The 26,346-nt window shown below is 41.7% G+C and overlaps 1 protein-coding gene across 1 annotated transcript; it reads right to left on the minus strand.

Annotated features, from left to right (window-relative positions):
• Positions 1–21,282: 21,282 nt before the first annotated feature.
• On the minus strand, positions 21,283–24,754 carry NR0B1 (nuclear receptor subfamily 0 group B member 1). Its single transcript, XM_066177518.1, has 2 exons — positions 24,063–24,754; positions 21,283–22,484 (listed from the first exon to the last, which is right to left on the minus strand). The coding sequence occupies exons 1-2, from the start codon at positions 24,631–24,633 to the stop codon at positions 22,240–22,242; spliced, it is 816 nt and encodes a 271-aa protein (XP_066033615.1). The 5' UTR covers positions 24,634–24,754; the 3' UTR covers positions 21,283–22,239.
• Between the last annotated feature and the right edge of the window lie 1,592 nt (positions 24,755–26,346).

Below are 26,346 nucleotides of genomic sequence, written 5' to 3' on the forward strand. Positions count from 1 at the left end.
CATGCAGACTCTTTACATTTTTCTCTGAAAGATTAGGTATTTGGCAGCAATTCAATGAAGTATAGTGAACTCATAAAACTGAAAAGTTAGAGGGTTGCTAAAAATGGAAACTCATTAAATTTACGTGATAATAATGGTAATAAAGGCTTTTATACTTTACAGTCTGTAAAAATAACTATTAACCAATAATGAAGTATTCATGAAAAAAAGAGTTCAATCACATGAAGAAGAAATGTTTATTTTCTTTATAATTCTGTTGTGACCATAAACGAACTAAGCTTGTTCTGACAAGATTGGTTAAATTTACATTCCTTGTTTGCCATAATATTTTTTCAAATGTGCTCCAAAATTTTTAGACATATTAGTGTGAATCATGGTTAAAATTGATTAAATTAGGTTTTTTAGTCGCTTGATTATAGTAAATTTTAAATATATGGGTTTATTTATAAAAATCAATTAATTAGAATGGAATAAATCATTTTGACAAGTGACATAATCATGTCAAATGTTTCAATTTCTCAAACTTAGATTGTCTCTGCCCCAGTGTCATCTCTTTTATTAGTGTTCCCTGCAGGTGTCACTGAATGCTTCAGTATGGCTTTGTATTCTGACACTGATTTTCCCAGAGTGTTTTTGTCATCGGTGTCTGATTTAGCAGCCAGCAAGGTGACTGCCTTGTAGGTCGGTTTTCCTTCTAAATGACAAACTCCTTTTAAGTTTCTGATATTTTTTGACATTTCACACTGTTCTGAAATGATTGCTTACTAAACTCTCAAAATTTTCCACCTATGTGTAAATTCCTGTTATAATTTTTTTTTAAAATAAAGAATTTTAGACTTAAAAAGTAGATATGGATCAGGACTATCTCAGAGGAAAGAGAATCTATTAGTATAAGCAGGATGGCTCTGAGGTAAAGTAATAAAATTATGCAGTACCCTAAATAATTTATAAGGAAGAAAATAATATAAGACAATAAAATAACGTTATAATTTTCAATAAGTCTTCCTTAGAAAGTCTGTAAAAAATTATGAGAATAATTAATCAAATGAAAAAAAAAAAACCCTGAGAATTTAGGAAGGTAATACAAAACAAAAATTGTTCTGCCTACCTTACGAAATAGATCAAAGCCAGTAATGAGTATAAAATCTGGACAGTTGCCTGTGAGGAGTCAAATATTTTAATGAAGCTTAACAAACAGTAGGACCTAAATACTATTGTATTTAATTAAAAAAAAAAAAAAAAAAATTCTTAGGATTGGGAAGACAAAGAGTAGCTTTTTATCCTTCTGAGCATACAGAATTCCTATTTATTGCTGTAGCAAGCCAACTAAAAACATCAAGGAAGATGTACAGGAGAACAGATGAGATGATGGGTAAACAATTTTTTTACCAATACCATATAGTACATCTGATTTTGTTCCCATGTATCTGTGAAATTCTCATTAGCATACACTAATGAGCATTTCTTGTCAGTCCTCAGTAAAATTCATGGTTTAGGATACATTTGTTTATTCCTCTTACAGGGCCTGCAAATACAGTCAAAAGTTGGTACTGCAAATTCTCCTGCCTCTTGCTCTCTGTTCCAATATTTTAGCTGGGTTCTAGTGACTTTCACCTGCTTGGTTTTCAAAGCACTGCCTAGGGTACAAAACCTTCTTTTTCACCAGTTTCACATTTTATATCTGCCATACCAAGCACAGAAGAGTGTTTAACTGTGCTTCCCAAAAGCAGTGATCCATTCTCTCCACTGCCACCTTCTTAATGCATTTTTATTTCCTTTAATACAAGTGCAGCCAGGATCATTGTACTTTCTCAGTAGGCTATAGACAGCTTACAAAAAAATTAGTGTTTTAAAGGTGGTGTATTATTGTCTGAAAACTGGCAAGAGGGCAAGACTGTGGAATTAAGATCTGAGACAAGAGAGGACAATATGTCATATGCAGAGAGGCTTTGATATGGGTAATAACTGGATGCTCAACAAGAATCCTCAGATGAATCCTCAGACAATTCAGGCAGAGATTTCTGAGGCACCCCTGCACCTCCTCCTCTAAACCTTGAACATAAACTAAAGCATCTTCTTGTTCTTCAGCAACTGGTCTTCAGACAGGTGCCATTTGACAGAGCATTACCAGAACTATGTAGTAAAAATATGTTATAAGGCCACGTTCTACCCCTCAGATAAACTTAAACAGCAAAGCCATGTGTACAGTCAGCTCATTTCTACATTTTTGAGGGACCCAGCTGGCTGTGTAAGGGAGTTCCTTTATTCAGAGCAAGACATGAATCAAAACTTCATATGTAGGTGTTCAAAGTGCATGGCTTCAGGTTCCCAAAGCAGGAGGTAAGTTCTGTCCTAGTTTTGCTTGGAGGGTTTAGTGATCATCCTGTATCCCTGTTACACAGAGGTAAAATATACATGATGCCTCAGCAGGAAAACAAAGCCAAATTTACTCTGCCACTAAAACAGAGCTCTCAGACCTTAAGGAGAGTGAGAGGACAAGACCTGGCATATCCTCAGCAATTAAAACAGGTGCAGGGGATGTGCTGCAACTCTGCCCCTGCAAAGGGCCAGACCTCATCACAGTGGAGAAGGACATGTTCTGGGCTGCAAAGGCCAAAATAAGAAACTCAGCTATTTCATCATTCCTGCCACTCGCTACTTACACATTGTATAAATGTATATTTACATAAAAGCAATACCATCCAAATTAAATTAACAATAAAAATTTACTGCAAGAGCATCATATTAATGTAAATCTATGCAAAAGTATAACTTTATATAAATTTAATGCAGTTACACTAACATAAGTGCATTAAATATTTGTATTTTTAAGTAAATATAACTACACAAATATATATATGCTCATCTTGAAACAATTGAAATCTCAGGACTTTGTCTTCTACATAATTTAAAAACAATACTCCATAGGACACTCACATAATGAACTGTATTTGAGGTATTTCTCTGTATTAGAAGTAGGCATGACAAAACTATTTCATGACAGGTTTGTCCATTTGAGGATACAGAATTAAAACTAAAGTAATCCTAATTCAGATATGCAGTTTGACTTGCTACGTGTTTCATGCCTTTTGTGCTTACCATTGGCATTAACATTATTGGAGTAAAAAGGAATATTTCAAGAAGATTATTTTTTTCACAACAGAAAGTTAAGAAACTATTTCTTGCAATTTAAACATAAAATTTTATTTCAACTTTGGGAATTATTATATTCAAAAACATATTTTTTAAAAAAATAACAGCTTTCTGGTTTACTTATTTTCTGAAGGACTACATAACCTCTCTCCTAATATTTCAAGTGGAAGAGAAATGCAGACTTCCATGAAATTTAGTGTTCCACTGAAGTACAGGAAACAGCAGTCACGAAATACTGCCTGGAAAAAAAAATTCCCTTGTTGTAGCGGTGTGAAATTATTAGTTTGTAATTTTATGTAGAATGGTTTGTTCCAGACTACCCCATGTTTTAACCCCTTTGGTTTTTTGCTAGTTATGGGTCCTGTCCATCTCCCTGCAACCCAGCCCAGACGCTGCTGAGAGGCTGGGGTGATTGGCAGAGCCTTTGACTTCTCCGCCCTGTACCATGTATCTGATGTCCTGTGTATTGTCTTTCTGTCTTGGTCACCCCCTCCTTACCTGGTATTGGTTATGGTTCACCCTTGCCCCTCTCCACGCCCCCCATACAAAAGCTGAAACCAGAACCCCAGGAGACACTCTCTGGATGTGGCTCTGTAGAAGGAATAAACGTCTAGCTTCAGCCTGCATGAGAGTCACTCTTTCTTCTTCCATGCCCTCTCTACGCTTCAGCCTGAAGTTCAGACCCATGGGAACCTAAGGATCCAAAATTGCATGCAGACTGGTGAGTGAATAAACCGGTAAATTACTCCAGACACCACCACACCTTGTGACAGATTGCACTGCTTGAGGAGAAACCCTGTATTGGTTTAGACCCTGACAGAAAAATGCCACAAATTTACTCCAAGGAGAGTGATTGTATTTAACAAGTTGCCCTTGGCATCTTTTGTATCTCTGATGACCGCTGCATCTTCTTTCAGTTATTGAAATATGCCAAATTTTATAGGAAAAATATATGGAATACAGGGATCTCCTGGCTTTATGTATAACTATCAAAACAGTTTTCAAATGGCTTTTAATTTGGGTGGGGTTTTTTTTTTTTACTTCTCCTAGGATCTTTAGCATCAATGTGTCACAGAAAAGTCACTTTTTGTTTATCTGGGAGCCTGTGTGACCTACAGTGGACATCCTAGGGAGGGAACCACTGTGACCTGGCCAGAGTGGCCAACATGGGGTGATCTGTAGGTGATCACTGATCAAGTCCACATCTGCACCTGCCCTATAACCCCCAGAACTGGTGGTGCTCAACTACAGAAAGCTGCATTCCCCTCCCTCCTCTTCCCAAGTTATCTCAGACTTCCAGATTATGTACTTTATTTATCTATTCTCTGTAGCTAATAGTCCTCTCTTCTAATTTCTTATGGAAATCACGTAAATGTAGATGTCATCTCACTATGTAGACATTGTAATTGTGTGCTCCATGTGGACATGTAAGTCTTTTAGTTGGAAGCATCATCTTCCATCCATCATGCAAAGGACATAACAAATCATACCCAGAATAAGGGAGAAGATTCACCAGTGCTTTGGCCCAACTTGAGCACAAAGCCAGACGGACCATAATGTTATGGGGATTATAGAAGATAACAACTGCAAGGAGTGTTCTGTGCATGCACCCTGAGAAGGCAACAGGAAAAGAGAGGGGCTGTAGTAGGTTGACCCTGGCTGGATTTCAGTCACCCAACAAAGCCTCTCAATCACTCCCTTCCTCAGCTGGACAGGGGAGAGAAAATATAAAGAAGGGTTCATGGGTTGAGATAAGGACCAGGAGAAATCACTCATCAAATGCCACCACAGGTAAAAACAGGCCAGAATTAGAGATATTAATTAAACATGTTACTAAAAAGGTCAGAGCAGGATAATGAGAAGGAAAATAAGACCTTATAAACACCTTCCCCCACCCTTCCCTCTTCCCAGCTCTAACTCCTCCCCCAGTAGTGCAGGGGGATGGAAAAGGGGGCTGTGGTCAGTTCATCACAGGTTGTTCCTGTCACTGCTCAAGGAGAGTTCTTCCCCTTCTCCAGCCTGGCGCCCCTTCCACAGGAGACAGTTCTCCATTAACATCTCCAGTGTGAGCCCATCTCAGACAATTGCTCTCCACAGACTGCTGCAATGTGGGTCACTCTTCCAAGGACTCAGTCCTCCAAGAACATGTTGCTCCTGTGTGGGTCCCCCACGGGGTCACAAATCCTACTAAGAAATCTGCCAGGAGCCTGTTCCAGCATGAGCCTCCCACAAGTTCCCAGCCTCAGGCACCCACCTGCTCCAGCCTGGGTCTCCACCATGGGCTGCAGGTGGATCTCTGCATCCCTGTGCCCTCCATGGGCTGCAGGGGCACACTGCCTCACCATGGTCTGCACCTTGGGCTGCAGAGCAATCTCAGTTCTGGTGCCTGGAGCACCCCCTGCCCCTCCTTCTGCACTGACCTTGGTGCCTGCACAGTTGTTCTTCTCACACGTTCTCACTCTTTTCTGTAGCAGATATGGACTATAATTGAATCACCCAGACTGGGCCTCATCCGGAGGCCTGTAGGAGTTAGTGGCACAGGTGGAAATTCAGCGCCAAGAGTGTGGCGCAGTTAGAATTATAACTTAAGGTGTTAGCAAGGGTCAGAGAGTTTTATAGTAGTTAGCAAGTACAGTAATTAGTGTGGACACAGTAGCTGCCTTAAGAGTTTATTAAACAATAAGTGTTTGCATTCTTCCCTGTGCTGTGTGCCAATGAGAATGCACCTGTAACTATAAACTGTGTAGAGTGTATAAAACCTGCCATCTCGCACACAATAAATGGAGAATGTAGCATTGATCATATTGGTTGGATCTGCATTTTGCTCTTGCCAACTTCCCACTTTTATTGGGGTTCCCCTGTTACTTTTGTTTTTCTTCTCTGGCAGCAATTATATCTGCAAAATAACTTTTTTTTTCCTTTTTCTTAAATATATTATGACAGAGGTGTTTCCACCATTCCTGATGGGCTCAGCCTTGGCCAACAGTGGTCCATCCTGGAGCTGGCTGGCATTGGCTCTGCTGGACATGGAGGAAGCTTCCACCAGCTTCTCACAGAAGCCACCTCTGTAGCCCCCCCATTACCAAATCTGGCCATGCAAACACAATACAGGGGCAAAGACTGCCGTCCCTTTCTCATGACACAAGCATACCAAATATCAAAGGAACTTTAATTTTCGTTTTCCTTGGTATAGCCTCAAAATCAGACCTGAGAGAGGGAAATAGTCTCTATGACCAATGAGTACATGGCATGCTGGCTTTTCCAAAACAGATTTAGTGAAGCATTAATCTAACCAAGTAAAAGCAGGTTTGGTTCTGTTTGGGTTTCCCCACCATTGTCAGGAGAGATTCCAGGCTCCAGAACTACAGCAAAAAATGTTTGTGGCAGAAGGTAGGACACAGCAGGGTCAAAAGACCAGGCCTACATAGAAGCAGAGCAACACAGGTGTGTACTGAAGACCTATTATTCATACTCTAGGCCTAAAAGATATTTTACTTTGAACTAGTTCTGGCCCAGTCCCATGAACTGGATGTCCAAGAGCAGCTGAGCTCACCCTTGGCCTCCACTGAAGGGAACCCACCCCTGCTCTTCCATGGGGTGAGCCAAGGCATGGTAAGTGGGGGTGACTGGAAAATCCCCTTTCAAAGGTAAACTCCTAATCCAAGTGATGCTGCTAAGGATGGCTACTCTTATGCTGTGTGAAGGCACACAAGCACAAGCACCCAAACAAAGCCTTTTTTTTGAAAATAGGACTGCACATCCAGTACCAAATTGAGAGAAATAAGAGATTTTTAGGTGCAAAGCAAAATTACTTGTTTCTCGAAATATCACATCTAAAACTGCAGATATTTTACACTAGTCTTAGGATGGATTGGGGGTGGACTTTGTTTGGGTGGGGTATACATATATATATATACATGAATTCCACATATCTAATTTAATTCTCCTTCAGGCCTAAAAAATACAGGAGCTCTGAGTGAAATAGTTATTTTTGTGCGTTCCCTGACCCAAGTCAATTCTGTTGGTTCCAATTTTACCATTACCACACATTTTAAAAAAATAATTTTCAGAACAAAACCTAAAAAGGAGGTCCTGAATTTTTTTCCATTATTGATTTTTAAATTAAAAAACTTGGAAGAAAAGAAAATAATATGCGTACATAATCATGAAAGTTACAACACTGTAGTCATTATCTTCTTGTATTTAATTTTGAAGCAAATAAATTTCACACAGTGCTGAAGGGAAAAGAATATGAGCCTGTAAGAACTTTTATTTTTGTTGTGAATTAATATACCTTAAACATCACTAAACATTCTAATGAAATAGCAGCTGAAGCAGCAGTGCGTAAAGTTAATATGCATCAAATGACAAACAGGAGATGATCTGTTGATAGGCTGATCCATAAAGTGTGTATGCATAATTCAAATTATGTTTAGCAATTCACATATCTCAGTTATAGCTCCTTTTTATTGCCAAGTCACAGACTGTATTTGTTCAAGTAATAGTATCACTTTTTTTCATGGCAAAGTTTAAACAATTCAGATGTCAAGTATTTGATCTGCCCATGACTGCTTTAGAAATGGAAGACAGGGCTCGGGGTAAAAAAAAATAGCAAAGATTTTACTAAATACAAAGACAACAGAGGAACTTGTCATCTTTTTTTCTTTTTGGCAATATAACATCAGCATAACTTCAGCTCCTGGAGAGGCTTGTACTAAAACTGAGAAGTATTTCAGTTTTCAAGTTGATTACTTGAACATTACTGAGACATAAATGCCTGTAATTTAAGCTGTGAATAATGAGACTACTGCGTACAGACTTGGAAAGGGCTGAGATATAGAATGTTTATATGTGGTATAGAAAGAATTTATATTTAGTAGTTGAGAAGGAGTCTGACATATTCTTCTGACATATTTGTATTTGATGTCCAGATAGGGGCAAATTGTTTTTCTTAATGCAAAACATCTTGAGGTTTAGTCCTTTCAGCCCAAGATTTATAACGTGGGCACAAAGTGACTCTGGTCTTTGAGTCTTCAAGAACAGTCAGTAGCAAAAATGGCACAGCAGTGTAACAGTGACAGATATCACAGAATGATGTGTTCCCATTATGTATCTGAGAACATGGATGGATTCATAAACAAGGGGGGTGAAAGCAGAAGAGGCATACATCAGATTATTACACAATCATGCAGTTCTCTGCTAGCTGGTGTAAGAAGTGCACTGAAGTTAGATATGTATAGAATTTAGATTTCGCTAACAATTTTTTTGTTTTTAGAAATCCACTGTGTAGTTAAATAGAAAAGAGTACAGTCAGATGGACTTTGAAGAGTCAGTATAAAGGTGGTTATTATTGTTTAAGTGTTATTGTGCCATGGGAAACCTTATCACCACAGATTTTAAACCAAACAACTTCTCTTACTCTGCCTCTTCCAAGTTCAGAATGCCTGGGTGAGGCTGAATTAAGGTAATATATTATATTTGCTAACTGAAAAGTTATTAACCATAAGAGAATTTTCAATGGAAAATACTTTCCAAGTGTGTACAAATATTTCACCTGCCATTAGTGAAAGAAAAGTCCAATGGTAAAACTGTATAAAATATGGAAATTCCGTTCCACAGAGAATTTCAAATTTTTCTTTGTTTTGATTGTAAATCAAACACAGAATTTTTTTACACAATCTGCAGAGGAGCTCAGTTAGGGGAGGAGGGAAGAATGCTGTCTGTCAACTAAACCTACATCTTGCTACTTTACACTGATGCTCATCAAAGCCAAATGTAAAATTAAAAACTAAGTGAGCCAAGCAATTTGAAAAAAAAATGCATCTCGTTTCAGTTCCTTTAAGAGGGATATTTGACTACAAAAAATTGAAAAGATTTCCTTTCAAATAAAATTGCTATCAAATGCACACAATTCCTGAAGCTTTAATATTGATAGAATCACACATTCTCAGAGGATTTAGCTCTTCTGACTGAGAAACTACATCTAAAGAAAGGTAGCCACTAGGGCCCACATATTAGGAAAAAATCCAAAAACCTCAGTTGAGCCACACGCCTGTGCTGCCTATAGAAATAAAAGGCTTCACGCAGCTGGATTGCAGAATGGGCCCCGTGGAGACATTGGACGGTGTAGCCCTGAAAAACAGAGTTGATATACATCATATTTTTGAATATATTCTCCCTCTCTAGAGGCAGAGTATGATTTACATAGTGCTCCAAATTAGTAGTTAAAAAAAAAAAAAAAGTATTAAACTTATTTGGAATTCTTTTTTTACACTTTTAGTCACTTGGAATGAAATCCTAGTTATGCTGATTTTGCAGGGAGGCTCGATGATGATTTTTAAGTACTCATGATTTCTTTCACCCTTTAGTGTCTATTTCAGCATTGCAAACTTGCATTTAGCCTTCTTAGTCATTCAGATTCTACCCTACTGACAAGAAGAGAATGATTTAATATTGTGAGGATAAGAGTGGAGATCCCAGAGCGTTATATTTTTTTTTCCTTTGATTATGTGCTCTCATTTTCTTGCGATTTTATCCCTTTGTCCTCTTCTATTTGATTTTCTCACTGAGAATCCATTGTAATAAAGTGCCATGTTCAATGAAGTTGCAGTGAGCAATTTAAATAATAGCAGGTGTAGATGTGTAGGAATTTTGATTGCAACGCACTGCTGGGAAGAGCTCATGCATTTATAGTGCAGTATATTTCTGAAACCATTATGGCAATAAGCCAATCAACTCAAATGTGCCAGGGGCAGTGCTGCAAATGTATAGAGTTGATGGAATTCATTTCAGTCACTTATCCTTGAGGTAGGATTAGAGGAAATTTTGGTCAGTTCATGCATCTCCAATTTGGCCTGCAGCTTTGAGCTCTGGCTGCAGCAGAGCTCTCAAGCTGAGCACAGATGGGGCTGGACAGTATCTGGGTGAGAAGCTTTCAAAAAAATCAAAATGGTTCAGTGTGTAGGTGTTGGTAACCCACTAGGCAGCATGCTTCCCTCGGATCTGCTCCTTAAATTCCTGCCTTTCACCATGTTAGAAAATGCTGGCTTGTTAGAGGTATTTCCTTTGAAGATAAGAGTTAAGATCAAGTTCCTTATCAGTAGAAAATCTTATTGTGTGTTCACCAATACTAGCCTTGATATTGTGTCTAGCTTCCAGCTCTAGCGGTTCTGTTACATTGTCTGCTTTTTCCCATTTCGTTTTCAAAAGGAGCAAGGTTAGGACTGCTGTCAATATAAAACAGCTATGACTGCATTTTGGAGAGAATTAGTTGAGGCTATTTGTCTTAGAAGGGGTGGTTGTGGGTACTAGTCACAACCTACTGCAAAAGCTCACTTTCATACATACCTATTGAGAAAATTTAGGACAGGTACTTTGATTGTATAATCTCTATAATCTCTTCAAATTATCCCTTATCTTGCAGTTCAAGTCAAGCCTTAGTTTTCAAACTACACCTTCAGTTGTGCTAGGGGAATTCAGTTAAAAGTTCAAGTGCTGCATCTGGGAGCACTTTCAGCATGTTATGCAGGTAAACATGACATGACTTACAACTTATGTACTCTATGAAACACTTGCTTACCCACTGGACACAGTGTTGAACAAGCATTTATATGGAATGGTCTGGGACAAAGTAGAAAAGGCCACTTTTTCAGGTGCTTAACAGCATTTCTTACCCGTTGATTTTAACATTACTTTGCAGTCCAGGGTAGGTGTCTCTCAGATCCACTTCCAACACATTTGCCACTTAGGAAACTCTGTTAAGCTCTTCAAACATGAAGGAGGTTCTTACTGAGTTCTCTCACACCACAACTGTGTGAGGATGCTGGGGAGTGAGTTTGGTGCTCAGAAGCTCTGCTGAAACACTGCTGGGGACAGGGGTGGGCGAAGTGGCACCACGGCTGTGTGAAATGTCAGTCATGCCATGGGCCAAGTTCTGCTCAAGTTACTTCTCCAGCCTCTAGAAAAATCAGTAAACTTGCATGAATGTATAGCAATCGAGAGCCTCGTCTTAGCCTGAATTTGCTAAGCTAATGACATTGCTTTGTAATTACACAACGGATCATTAACTTTTTTCTGCTTCACATTGTTTACAGGTTAAACATGGTGGTCAAGGTATAGTGGAGAAAGTATAGGTGACACTGTGAAGTTACATGCAGGAACATTACTGTTGTAAAGTGCTTAGGAATCAAAATGCACCCACTGACACACCATCATCACATATCAGTAACCTGCCCCCAAAACTAACAAATGTAGACAAGATGATAACTGATGTAATTTTGGTGAAAATATCTGTGATCTACCAAAATTTAATCAAGAGATGCTATCATCCTGAACTTCTTCAAATACAGAAAAAAGTATTTTCTGTAGTGGTAGAAGTGCATTTTGAAAGATAGAAGATAAAGCAGCCTAACATGCAAATAATATCTGTAGTAGAATGACCTTAGCTATCATATATTATTTTAAAAAAGCACATGGGATATCTCAGAAGGCAGAAGATCTCTTTTATTCTCTTACAGATGAGACATTTTCTGTCTTAATGAATTTTTGGTCCCTGTAGTTACAAGACAATGAACGTGTTAGGTTATCTGATCAAAGCTCACCTGCACATACACAAAAGGGCCCAGAGAGACAATGGAGTAGAGACACTCCAAATAACACCCTGTCCAAGCCCACCCCTGCAGCCATAAACCCAGAGGAGCACAGAGGGACAACATCAGGCAGGGCCATCCCAATTCAAGACTCAGAGAGAAGGCAGTCCTCCCTGGACTTTCCCCAGGGCTGCCCCAGCAGAACCTCAGTCCCAGTGTCCAGGTGTAAAAACTGTCACCATGAGTCACTGGGGGCAACTCTCTGAGTCATCTTTTGGACTCAGGATGGTTCCTGTCTAGGACTGGAACACACCACGAGGTGCAGGGGAAGAACGTTTTAGGATTGCACAGGATTTCTATGGGATTCTTAAGGGAGGACACAAAGATGAAAACAAGGAAAGAATTTTTGGAGTTTGAGGGGGAAGGTGGGAGCAAAAGGGTCCATTAACACGTAAGCAAGGCCTGGTCAGTGCAATTGTCTGACCCTATCTTGCACTTCAAGACAGAATGACTAGTTCCAGCTGATGGCCTATCTTGCACTTGATCATCACTGTCTACCTCTCTACTTCCAAGTGCTTTCCAGCAAGGGACTTCTCACCCTCTGTGTGTGTCCCTGTCTGTCTGTTTGCCTGCTGTGAATCTGTGGTGCCAGCTGCTGGAGTGGGGCTGCATCCTTGGCAGTTCAAATGTGCGGGTGCCCTGAGCTGGGGAGACAGAGTAGCCTCGCTGCTGGCTGGATGCACCCTGTGTGTGACCCCAGACGCCCAGGGATTCTCTGCTGTCCTACCCAGGCACAGAGGGGAGCAGGACAGGGCTGTGGGTGCGGCCTGTGCTTTGGGAATGCCCTGGGTGTCTGTCAATGACCTGCACTGCCAGACATCTCTGTATGTGCCCTGTGCCTGCTGGCAATAATTTTTCAGCCTCGCTATCAGTTGGATCTGGGGACACAGAGTGGCAGCAGCCCTGTCTTCCCCAAGCTGTCAGGTCCAGCATGATACACTTCATCATTTTATATTTGGAATTGGAAATTCCAAATACCTCCAACAGAATGCCTACCAGTTTTAACAAGTCTAAGCAGGTCTGTTGCTTGCCTTCCTGAGCACAGTTCTTTCCTTTGACAGGAGAGATTTATTTCACTTGCCAGAAGAAATGTCTACCCTGAGAGTCCACTGGCCACCATGATAGCCATGAGATTCTCACTTGGTGCTGGCAGCCACAGTGTGCAGGTTTAAAATTCCCTGTTAAACTATTCAAATACGTGAATACATCTTAATGTACCCTTGCCACTTCAGCGTTAGATCATGAATGTCAGACAGCTGAGTTACAAATGGAAAAAGGTTCTTCAAGTTACAAAGTATAATTTTCAAAACTCCATGTCTAAGAAGCGATTGTTCTTCTAAATTAATAACTAGGCGCATTAATGAGAACTTGCTTAAGTACATAATATTTATGTGAATGCATGTACCTGTGATTGCACTGGAAAGTGTTCAACAGGAATCATACTAATGTTTGTATGAAAATTATTTTGAGGGAGAAGAGTATTAAAACTAAGAAAAAATAATCAGTAGAGATTAAAAAATCAGATTTTAAGGAAAATTGCAAGCTGTCACAAAACAAAGTAGATAAAAATACTGACTCTCATGAAGCAGCACTGTAAGTTATAGATGCTTTATATTCATTCTGCAGATTACTGAAAAAAACCCCATAGATGTTTAAAAAACTTCATTGACTGTTCCAGTCTTGAGAGAGATAAAAAATAAGCCTGTTATTGAAAAGTACATGAGCAAGAAAGAAAGCTTTTGATAATGTCAGCATGGACCCCAATCATTCTTTCACAGGCTTAAGGTGAATATTGATTAGTGTAATTTCCTTGCCTATTGGACTGTGCTTTTTTTTTGCATTTCTCTAAGGAAGTTTTCAAAACAGTCTTCAGTTGGGGTTTTTTCATCTCATTTCTTAGTATGCATATGAACAGCATCTGCTTTCTTCCCCAGCAACAGCAATGATACATTTCTACTGCCTCAGTTCTAACCAGTTTAATGTGCTGAAAAGCACAGTGTTGCACGATAACAGCAATTCTGCAGAGCAAAATGTTGATGGAAATGGCAGGCTGCTGTTAGAGGCAATGATGGGTTTATGGGAAGCCCAGATTCTCTGTGAAAGGAGTCGGTGAGGGTCTCTGGGAGAATATGGAGCAGCAACATCTGTGTTTCACTAAGCTTTCATGAGAGAAAATGTTCTGGATGTATTTTATTGCAGGTTTATGATGAAACTGAGATGGCACCATTGAATGCATCCAAGATTAGGAATGTTAACATTTCCTTCACCACACTTGGGAGCTGCTTTTGACAGAGTATGGCATAGCAGATACAGGGAGACCTGCTGTGTAGCAGATTTTGCCAGGTTCTATAGCAGTCATCATATGCTCCTTTAATCTTTCTGCCTTCTTTTTATTTTATTTCATTTTTCCTCTTCTCAGCAAAATTCCTGATGTAGAAAAGCCTGTGTTGTTTATGAAGTAAAAGGCCTGCAGAAATGATTGTGTTTCACTTTTGATGTAAAGCATTCTTCTTGTTGCAAACAAGTTTAGCTGTTTTCCTTTCATATTCTCTGCATACTAATTCCAGAGGCACTGCTATGTTACACATGCACTTGGTTCCTTTTCTTTGTTTAAGACATTTTAAATAAGTAAATTAAAATCCACCATAAAGTGGAACCTATTTTCTTAAGAAATAGGATAATGGTCATTGGGACAATGGCATATGCTGATGATGCATTGAACTGCATTTCATAGAATCAGGGCAATTAGGCACTGAAAGCTACCCACCCACCAAGCTCATCCACCCACACTGACAGTTTAAGAACAGTCCCATGAGGGAATTTCTAAGTGCTTTGAATAGTCTTATTTTTAAATTTTACAAGTGTCAAGACCACCTTGAAAAAAGAAAATACAAGAGATTTTTCAAATATAACTGCATATGACATCAAATACTACAACCGTGAGGTTAGGAAAGTATAAATAAAATTCTATGCAGGATGTTCAGAACTGAAGCTGGAAAATACATTTTAACTGTGATTACTGATTATCAGAAAGTGCTAGAGTGGTATAAAAGCAGTATTTATAAAAATGTCTATAAAGGGTTCATTGTGCTATTTAAAAGTTGATGACAAGATAGTATAAATGGAACATAGAGGACTATATTCACAATTTGTACTTTTTTCCTATTCCAGTAGAAAATCTGGAGTTGCAATTCAGGAAAAATATTGACCAACTGGGTGTGTAGAGGAGGTTCTAGGGAACATGGCTGATTGAAAGAATCCTGGCAAGAAGCTTTGCACAAAATGTAAGATTAACAGCCTTCCAATGCAAGGGTCGTCTGCCACAAAGTTTGTTCACGTGACTGGTGAATAAGTTAAGCAAAAGGGAGATTGTGCTTCAATATAGAAGGGCCAGCTCAGATGCCTGGAAAACTGTAGAGTTTTAAGGGTAGTGATAAAAAAATAGGCTAAATGGAAGTTTCATAGAGTCTCCATCACTAAAATATTTAAAGACAGATAAGCTCTTGCCATGTGTGATATGGTGTACAATTCATCCTGTCAGGACAGGAAGATGGATTAGATGATCCCATGAAATCCCTTCCAGCCATATGACTATGCAGAAGGACAGAATATACACCCACTGTAATTTATAACCTGTTTCAGCTTTACTGCTTCTCTTCATAATTTTTTCTTGTCACCTTTACTGTTCTGTAATAAAATAACTGATGGAAAAAGGGGTTCTTTGTTGAATTACTTCTGTGGTTCGTATTAAGGAAACATTGAAACCATAACAACTCCAAATGGGCTCTTCAGGAGCCAGGCAAAACTAAATAAGCAGTGCCTCCTTCATGTTATCAGTAATTGCTTTAGACTTGTAAGGTCTCTATGTTTGTCCCATAAACAAGGTAGGAAATACTTTCAAATATTTGTCCCAACATGTAAGAGAGTGACAAGGAGGGAAAGACATGGATAACAGAAACATGAATTACTCAGTGCTGAGAAAAGGAGTGGTCTGAAACTTCCCCAATGCATCTGGAGTAAGTAGGGCAAGCTGCTGTGTGTGTGATTGTCCTGAACAGCCTAACTGGAAGGAGCCACAACTTCCTTTCAGCCCGCATATCTGATGGGCTTATGCATCTGGAGTAAGTAGGGCAAGCTGCTGTGTGTGTGATTGTCCTGAACAGCCTAACTGGAAGAAGCCACAACTTCCTTTCAGCCCGCATATCTGATGGGCTTCCTTTAAAAACCAAAGCACTGTGAGGGAGAGAGGGAAGAAGAGAACAGAGAGAGGAAGCTGGAGGCAGCACTCAGCAGTTTCACTCCAGAGCAGAGTTGGGCTGTAGCTTGGGTGTGCCTCTGGTTACAGCAGGGCACACTTCTAATTGAGCTGGACTCTGAAAGTCTAAGCCCTTTCTAAGCACAATTTCTAGACAGAATAACTAGTTCCAGCTGATGGCCATTGTCTTATAGTTCAGCTGTCTGATGCACCTACCTTAATTCAAAGTGTTAACTAGGCTGTGATGATTTGACTACAGCAAATGTCAGTGAAAATTTTCTATTCACAACTGAAGATCTCAGAAATTATAAAAAGAACCTGTTGAAAATCAGTTTAAAGGTGGTATCTTCTTGAGTTTGGGGAGTTCTTTATCAGAACCCACTCAAGCATCATTCCTACATTCTTCAATTTCTGCACAGATTTCCAGCATGTCTGGAAATCAGCTAGAAAAAACTTAGAAATTACAGGTCATAAATGTTATCTCAGCCATTCATCTTGTTTGGGAACAGCTGAAGTTCCCAGCTCAGATCCCACCCGCAATAGGATTTTGTTCTCTTTACCTTGTTTGAGTCAGTTGATGGAGAAGCAGGATTTCCACCTAATTATTCTGGAATTAGAAATGCAGCACTGCTCCTCAGCTTTCTGGAAGTTCTTCTTAAAGATCTCCTCCAGGTCTGGTTCTTCAGTACACCGAAGTGTATTTGACAAAAAGTAGTATACTGAATGGCTCCTGCCTGCTAAGTTGCAATATTTTGAAGACAGAGTCACATCTATTCTTATATCTCCCTGATCTGGTGAAGATAGCATGGGAAAAGGAAAAAAAAAAATTAAGCCCCCTATAATAGCAATGTTAAAAGCCCCTTGTTGCAATACTGATATTTTGGTCATTTGCTCAGTCAACCCTATCTGCTCATTCATTTCAAAGAGACAAAATAAAGTGGATTGTCTCTTTCTTTGAAAAAACATCCTCCTGTCCTGACAGGATGAATTGTACAGGTACAAAAGGGTTTTTTCTAAATACTTTTTCCTCTACTTTTGGAGGCTTTACTGACTTTTTTTGGTTTTTTCCTATTAACTCAGCCCCACTAGAAGAAGAGGATATGAATTGTCCTGACACATTTTGCAATGTATGTGTGTATGGGTATGTGCATATGTGAGGACCCTTATTAAGGTCTCAGCTGGGAGAAGATGGCTGATGGTTTGCCAAAAGTGAGGGTGACTCCAAAGTTTCACTTTACCAAACTGTAGTGATTGACAGTTCAGTGTATAACTTGAATCAAGCCTTATTCTGCAAAGTACAAATCCATGATGACACCCTACAGCAGGGATGCTGGGATCACAAGCAACCTGGAGGTCTTTGTTTCTCTCCATCCTCTCCAGACAGCCCAGATGGCCCAACTAGACTGGATGTTAAATTTTCAGACAGCTCTGTTTCAGCAAGGTGAAATTCATCCCGTGTGACAAAACAGTGAGTGCTTCTATACAACTAAAGAACCTGAAAATAGTGTAATTTTCACTATATAAGTAAATAACAAATGTAAGTAAATAACGTAATTAGACACAGAAGAAATAGGATCTGTGTATCACCTATGCTTGTAGAACACTTGTGTGGTTATTTACCCACATCTAGGCATGTTGTGAATATGTAAATGAAGCTGGGAAAATGTCATAACTGACACAAGCAGTGAAATGATTACTCATTCCTATCAACAATGTGACTTATATCAACAACGTGAACAATTCGTGGATTTGCATGGAGCTAATAAGTGACCTCACAGAGCTTGTAGATTTAGGAATATTTTTGTCAAAGTTCCTCTGACAGTCTCTGTCTCAGCTATTGAATTTTACTCATGTACATTTTAGATTTAAAATACTACTGCCATAATTTAAAATAAATATTAGGAGTCCTAAGAAAATATGTGTGTTCAAATCTCACACTTCATCTCGAAATTTCAAAAATTTTTGAGATAACATTTGCCTACACTGTTCGGGACCTTTTTCCAGTGAATTAAGAGCTGATAAATTGCAATGCCCAGAAGGTCCTTTAGAGGAATAACTTCTGTCTGAAAAGAGATGAAAGTGACTGACTACCATAATTTCAAGCCAGTATATGAGGCAAATTCACAACAAGAAAATTTAAGTTGCAGAATGCCACCTTTGGTAGGAAAGTTACCACTCATTAGGCATTAACAATGTTCACAGTCTAGCCACAACAGCAAAATGCTGCAAAGTTTAAAGCAAACTATTAGAAAGGTTAACAAAACAAAGGTTATATATTAAACTTGGAAAAGCTGGATTATAAATAAATGCTATGCTTTTCCTCATCTAAAAGAAGCACTCATACAACTGAAAAGGCAACTTGTTTTTTAAATTATCCTCTCTCAGATCTCTGCAGAGAAAAGGACATGGCAAGGCCACTCTGCCACATGGTGCTTTGTGATTAGAAGCCATGTCTGGACTGCTGGAGCAGCAGGGCTGACCAGGAGCAGTGGGAATCTCTGCTGAGGTGGGTGGGAATGTCTCTTTGTACAGCACTGCTTCTGCCTGAGACACTCACTGTGGGGACTGCAGGATTAAATTGCTTGGGAGGCTGCTCTGATTTTAAATGTCTCTAACACCCTGGAGGACTGATAAAAACAGTGCTCTTTAGGAGACTCGTGCCTGGAATGACAGGGATAAGGAGCAAACAGAGAAAATGCTAAAATATCCTCAGAAGCCATGTCACTATCTGATCTGGAAAGTAGTCCTTACTAGTACATTTAGGAACACGAGGAGGAATTCTGCGCTGCACGTGACAGTGCAGAGCTCCCAGCACAGGGCAGAGCTCCTGGCACAGTGCTCCCAGCACAGCACTGCTCAGCAGCAGGCAGGGCTGGAGGCTTTTATCTCCACAGGAGTCCCAGGCAGCCAACAAACAGAGCTCTCACACATTACCTGAGCCTGTGGGAGGGTCTTGACCTGCCCTCCTTCTAGTAAAGGCTACATTACCAAGAAGCATCCTTTAATGGACACTTTCCTTTCCACCTTGAGGCCTCCAGTTCTTCGTCCTATTTCTGCTGCCCAAGATATCCAGAAAGATCACCCCTTGTGTCACAGCAGCGGCCATGGCCATCTGAGGCTATCTGAGCCAGAGTTCACCCATCCTGCACAGGACAGAAAAGGATCTAGCTCTGTACTTCTCCTACCCAGCAGAAAAATGAGCATCCAGGGCCAAAGATCCAAGTAGTTTTGCTTAATTCTGTGAGCACTGTAGGCTCTTGAAGGCTGAGGAGCTCACTCTTCACATCTGCACAGCTGTCATTATGGCCCCTTCTGCAGCAGCAGCACCAGTGCAGAGACCAGGCCACCTGTCCCAGCAGGTCAGTAAGGATGCCTGTGTCCCCTCCAGTGTCAGCTTCTGGGGTTGGTTCTTCCCTGCTCTGCAAATTTTCTGGACTTGACAGGAGAATCTTCCCACTGTGACCTTTTTGCTCAGCCTCTGGCTTGTTTTGTGAATTATGATCTCTCGCCAACTACTTCTGCTCAGCTCCTGGCACAGTGTCCCCACACCAAAATCAGACCCTTCCCCACTGCATTCCAGAGCCACACCCAACTGCTCTCTCCCATTCTTGCATAGTTCTCCCAAGTCTTCAGCTCAGTTCTTCCTACAAATCTGTTTTTAATGTCTTGCTTTGTCATTCCTCTTCCTCTAGCCTATGAAGAGACACTTTGTTGAGGGTTTTTTGGGGGGTTTTTTGGCCATTTCTCTGCAAAAACCTTGATAAATTTGTTTTCCCATACAGATTTCCTACTTACCATTCCCAGGTGCTTCCACTAGAATAGACAACAGCTGAATGACTAACAGTATTGCTGGTCCAAGAGAAATATGATAGAATACAGTTCAAAGTGGATTTGCAGTGCACGTTTTTCATGACAACTTCAGAAAATTGAGCAGAATATAGAATTTGTTGAGACATCAGACCTGAGGATGTAAGCAGGTACCCCTGAGTCATGAAAACTATGATATTTAGTAGCACAACTAAGATGTCTCAAGGTAACTGTTCAGCTGAAAATCCTGGCCTGTGACCAAGGCTCAGCTATTACAATTAATTGTTAGGAGTACTGCCAACAAGTCTCTTCTGCCACTTGGCAGAGAAATCTGAACGCTAGTGTGAGTATTAATGAATTCTCTGTGGTGATTGTTTCAGTCTGAGGCTGTTGGAGCTCTTTTTAGTTCTTACCCAAGATTCATCATCTGTCACTAACCACTATTTCAGTGTTTTAGCATCATGCTTTGTGCTTTTGTGGAAAGAGGTTTCTTTGTCAGACATCCTTGGAAGCTAACTGTTGTGAGCTCATATGCTGCCTACAAGGACAGAAACATATATACCTATTTATGTTACAGAGATATCAGGTAAGTTCAAAAGCTCTGGCAAACTCACAGAACATTTACACATGCACAGTAAATATTATTCACATGTAGATGTCTGTTATAGGTATGCATTTATGTGTGTGTACATATAGAAGGATCAACCTATTACAAAAACTAAGCCTGCTCTATTATGGTCTGAACTGATCTGAAGTCTGGACTGGCAGTAAAGATCATTTTACTTACATTTTTTTTCTTAATTTGAATTTTTGGGACGTTCCTCATGATACACAAGCCCACACAGAGTTATGTGAGCACTAGAACACGTTTTATTTATGGGTCACCATTGCTTTTTGGGATGGGTGTTGTTTCTTGCTCAGTTGTTTTTTTCTCGGTGACAGTGCCCAAGTCCATGAGGAGATCCTTAGTGCCACAACTATACAAAACTCCGTGGTATTTATGAAAGAACTTGTACACCTAGGAATCTTTGGCTACTTCTCAAACAATTTCTGATTCCCATAAGTTTTATCTAGGTAGGTACAAGCCAACAAATGTGCCCCTGCTCCTTACCTTAGTGTAGGAGCTGTGATAATCCTTTGCGCAAGGTGGCAGCAAAAGAAAGCTCTTCAAACTCCTTCCTCCCTCCCCTGCACACCCCCTGTTAGGGAGAGTAACTCCTTCAACTTTATTAATTGTGTTTTTAAAACCACCTGTTGCTAGTTGTTAACATATGTCTGAACAATACATGGAATTACTGATACCTTTTACTTTGGGAAGAGTCACACTTCATTCTCCATTTCTTTACCAACATTCCTCTGGGGAAAAGCTAGAATATTGAATGCAAAGGAAGGAAAGCCATGAGACAAATCCACCTTAAATCACTGATTTTCCCTTTCTAATTTCATTTTTACAACAGGGTATTTTTTCGAATGAAAACACAATGACTTTGGGAGAAAGGATCAAGTCCAAGAAAAAATAAAAAATAAAATAAAATAAAATGTTAAGCTCAATTTTTAATGAGACATCCTCACAGGAACTGACAAATTGTGATGGATGTACCAGTGGTACACCATGTTTCAGCATAATAATATGGTTTTTCAATAGGAATAAGTAGTCTGGAGAATCTGACTGTTGAAGACCCAGTTAGCAGTTATCTAGATGAAATAAAAGTGTGGAGTACACCCTGCTGGTTCTCCTGACCATAATCAGCATTTGCTGTTTGCAAATTTTTGGAGGCAATTTTTGTTTGTTTGTTGTTTTGGGGAAAAGATTTATTTAATTTTCCTGGAGCCCAAAATGTGTTGAAGGGCATGTTTTACTGCAAATATTTGAGTTGGGGAAGCTACTTTAAAGTTCATTAAGCCTCAAAATACTCCTAATACATCTTCTCCACATGGAAGAAAACCTTGGGCAAATATTTAATAACCTTCATAGTTTTCACTCTCAATAGAAGTCAATAAAGTCAATAGAAGTAGTAAGAATAGCAGTAAGACTGCACTTATCTTGAAAAAGCAGGGATTACTCACCTTGAAAGTACAATATAGCAAATATGCTCTTTATTCGGAGGCATGGTAAAAGAACAGCCAGTCAGTTTTGGATTTGAGCATTCTCCACAACTTTAAAGCTCATTTTGATGACCATAACCTTTTTCCAAAACCACTGTGTTTAATAAAAATTACTTTTAGAACTTGAAGAATATTTTATTATGGAATACAAAAATACTATCTATGCAAAAACAATAAGTTAGTTTATTTACAATACTTTACACTATCCTGCTCTGGGCTTCCTTTGCACTGGACTTCTTTTCATTATTTTACACACCTTTACAATTTTAATTATAATTTTGCACAAAGCATTTCCAAAAGCATGTCATCCATGTTCACGGCTCCAATGATGGGCCTGAAGAATAATTCAGCAACCACATTAGCATTAATAGATCTTAACAAGGAGAGAACAACATTCAGCTTGGCAAATCTGGCTTCATCACCTCTGTGAATGAGTCTGACATGTTCATTTAGAGCTTGTTGTGCTTCCCTCTGCAATCCTTCTATGTACTGTGTGCACTGCAGTCCAGGTAGATCTGAAAAGAAAAATAATTTTTTTACATTTTGTTTATAAAACATTAGTCTTACAGAACAACTCCTAACAGCTCACAGACTGCAATTATCACTCAAGGAAAGAAGCAAAAAAAATTGCTAGAGGACTTCTTGTATGCAAAGTCAACATGCCAAATTTTATTGGGCAGGTCAAATTCTTATCATATTGGTGTTCTGGATATTTAATACTCTTCTTCACAACTCTGAAACGTGATGTTTGTCAACATTCACTTAAGTGTTAATCAAATTAGGTGATAAACACTTTGATTGAAGAATGCTCTCCAAAACACCATTACAGTGGGGAAGACAACAAAAATAACTTTCTCAGTGTTTCACTTCTGCAAAAATGCACTGTTTACATTTAAGGCTTCTTTTGACAACAGTTTCTACTCCAATTTATGAGTGGCAAGAAGTACTGACTCCAACATGAGACAGGAAGTTTCCCAGTATCCCAACCACAGTAGGGATACTGAAAGATGGAAGGTGCAGAATTAAGACAATATGTGACCAGAAAATGATTTTGGATGGGAAAGACCTCCAAGATCAGCGAGTCCAACCATTAACCTAACACTGCCAGGTCCACCACTAAACCATGCTCCTGAGCAACATATCTACACATTCTTGAACACTTTCAGGGATGGTGATTCAACCACTTCCCTGGGCAGCCTGTTCCAATGCTCGACCACCCTTCCAGAGAAGAAATTTTTTCCTACCAGAACAATGCCTCTATCTTTTTGCATTAGACCAACTTGCAAATTTGACTTGTGTAACGTAAGCTTCACCTGAACTATTATACACTTGTCTGTGTAGAAAGCAAAGCGACACAAGCAGGATGATAAAAGCAAAGTACCACTATAGGAACCCAACCATCAATAACTGAGGGTTTGGCAGTGGGAGCAGCAGCAGAGTCCTGTCCCACTTTCACAGGGTACTGCCGTACTTGGGACGTGCTATATCAGCCTGCCAGCCGCCTTTCAGGTCACTCACCGACGTGATAATAAGTCCCTTGGTAAAGTTGCATCTATGGGAGTCTCCACAAAGAGAGATGGGAAAAAAAACAAAAAACAAAAAACCCACCCGATCATAAATGCTCTGCCAAAAGCCACCACAACACTTTGTTGCTGGAAGCCCTGAGCCTTCCCTCGCTCCCCGGGGCGCGCAGACCTGCGCGCACGGCACGGGCAGACCCGCTACCCTCGGGCCGGGGAGTAGAGGTGCCGCCGCTCCCGCTGAGGGAGACGAGCAAGGAGCCGCTGCTGAGCCCCAGCTTTCCCTAGCCGACTGCCAGGTGCCTGGAATTCGCTTTGTTCGTGGAAAGCATCTGTGGAAAGCGCCAGCCCTCAGGACCCCACACGGAGCCGCAGCCGGACTCCCTCCCTGCCTGCGGCCGGCTGTCGAGGAAGGGGCAGAAGGTGAAACCCTGCTCCGCGACCCTCTCCTCCAGCACCTCTTTCACCCTGAGGAAGGTGAAAGCCCCGCTTCCCTGGGGATACAGGCGGGCTCTCCCCCGCCCTCCTCGCTGCCCTGTGGCAGAGACCCCGCTGCCCCGCCCGGCCACTCACCCGGGTTGAAGAGCACCGTCCCCTTGAGGTAAGCGTACTCTTTGGTGCTGATGTCCAGGCTCCAGCACTTGGCCAGGAAGCCCTTGATAGCCTGGATCTCGCCGGCCGAGGGCAGGTGCGGGCCGTGGTGCTGCCGGCCCGGTGCCGTTGCCGGGGCCCGCGGCGGGGGCTGCTCGCCCTGCTGCTGCCGGGCGGTGAGGATGCGCTGCAGCATGCTGGGCTCCGCGCTCTCCACCGTCTCCAGGTGCACCCGGTCCTGCGCCAGCCCCAGCAGCAGCAGGGGCGCCCAGCAGCTACGCACCAGCAGCAGCTGCTCCTCCAGCGGCAGCTCCTGGAAGCAGGGCACGTTCTGGACGAAGCGCAGCGTCTTCACCAGCACGGCCGAGGCCGCCTTGCAAGCCACCTGCGGGCTCCGCAGGGCCACCCGCCGCCGCGACCCGCACGGGCAGCCCCGCGGCGTCGGCCCGGCCGGCGGCACGGCCCGCTCCTCGCTGCGGAGGATGCTGTAGAGGATGCTGCTGTGCCGCCGGCCCTCGGCGCAGCAGCGGCAGCAACGCTCCGCGCACGCCATGGCACCCGCGGGGCCGGCGGCGGGGGCCGGGCTGAGCCGCCTGCGGGGCTCGGCGGGGCGGTCCCTGCTCCCGGTGCCGCCGGCAGACGCGCTCCGCTCGCCCTCTGCCCGGCTCCTTAACTTATTTATAGCCGGCGGGTGTGCGTGTGCGTGCAGCCGCAGGCGCTGTACCGGCGGTTCAAAGGGGCAGACACTCTTTACTGGCTGGAAAAAGGGGGGGGGGGGGGGGGGGGGGGGGGGAGGGGAGATGGATGAAATAAAACAAACCCTCCTCCTCCTTTCCTGAGACAGCGATACCCGGCCGCCTCCGCCCGCAGGCTGCGGCGTGATGAGCGCAAATCGCACCCTTCTCGCCTTTCGGGATGTCCCTTCCCGGCCCCTCTTTCCGAGTCCCAGCTTGGCTGATGTGCCGGGATGCTTCGAACAGGGCAGGGCACGGCAGGACAGCTCCCTCCGCTCTCTCGTTTTGCCACCCGCAACCCCCGCGGGACCCCACCGAGAAATGACAACCGGCCCCGCTGCCTTCACAAGCACCCGAGAAGTCTGGGGGAGCAGAGAGAAAGGTGTATGGGTGAAGAAAGGAGCGCTGAAATGGTCCAAAAATGTCCCACCGCTAACGACATCGAGGACTTTTGTGTATGCCTGCCCTAAGGAGTGATGGCTTTTGTGCCAAATGAACTCCTCAGTGCTGCCATGCGGGAAGGGAGAATCGGACACGTCCCTGCCCAAATGTGTGCTCTGTGAGGGCAGCAAACAAGGCTCCGTCAGGGTGCCCTGAGGCTGGTGCTGCTGCAGCACCCTGTGGGATCTCCCATGGAACCACCCCCATTAGTAATTCCCTCGCTCTTTCAATACATGGCCCATCTTTCTGATGTCATGTTGTCCCATCCATTTTCATTATCCCTTCAGGCTCTGCTTCTCCATGCATTTCTCCTCCTAGATACTTTCCTGTGACCCATGTCCAAGTGCCATACGGACTCCAAAGCAAGGGAGCCTTCCATCCTTCCGGGCCTTGATGTTTACACAGGAGGGACAGGGGAATAGTGATTGTCCAAATGTGGACTCTTGAATGGAAAATAAGCACCTTCTCAGCTGGGCTAAGTAAAAGTGGGTGCAGCAGAGCAGAGTAAATAAACACTAGAGAAAATAGTTACTTCTGTCTGCTGCATATGCAGAAACATTTTCTGGTTCACGTGATCTGGAGGAACCTTGACAGAGAGTTAGAGAAAGTATCTGGTTTTAAGCAAAATTCTATCCCTTCTCCACCAGTATCTGCTACCAAGAGAAGACTAAATCACCCTTGGAAAGCTGAATTTTCTTTCCATAAAGGTGGTTTGTTTGTTTGTTTGTTTGCTTGTTTTAAGCAAATGGCATTGGGTGCTTTGGATTTTGTAGAAACAAAATAATTTTGGGCTGGATCTTGGCAATTGCTTTTCTCTGTTAAGTCAGTCCAACCCTATCAGCCTACACAGGTAAAGAGTCATACAGTCTTTTCCCTCTAAGTGTTTCTTCACAATTGGACTCAGAGGGGATATTCTTTACAAATGGCTTTTACAAATGGCTTGTGCTTTTTGTAAGGCACTTTTCTATAAATTTATGTAAAACACTGATGGGCAACCTGCCTCCAAATGCAAGCTGTGCAAAGTCTAGATTATCATACTTTTTGTTTTACCTATGAAATGCATTTTCTTTTTCCACAGACCCAAGCATGAT

The sequence above is a fragment of the Chamaea fasciata genome, unplaced genomic scaffold, assembly GCF_029207755.1.
Source record: "Chamaea fasciata isolate MVZ Bird 193981 ecotype frontalis unplaced genomic scaffold, bChaFas1.0.hap1 SCAF_2, whole genome shotgun sequence".
Taxonomy (NCBI): Eukaryota; Metazoa; Chordata; class Aves; order Passeriformes; family Sylviidae; genus Chamaea; species Chamaea fasciata.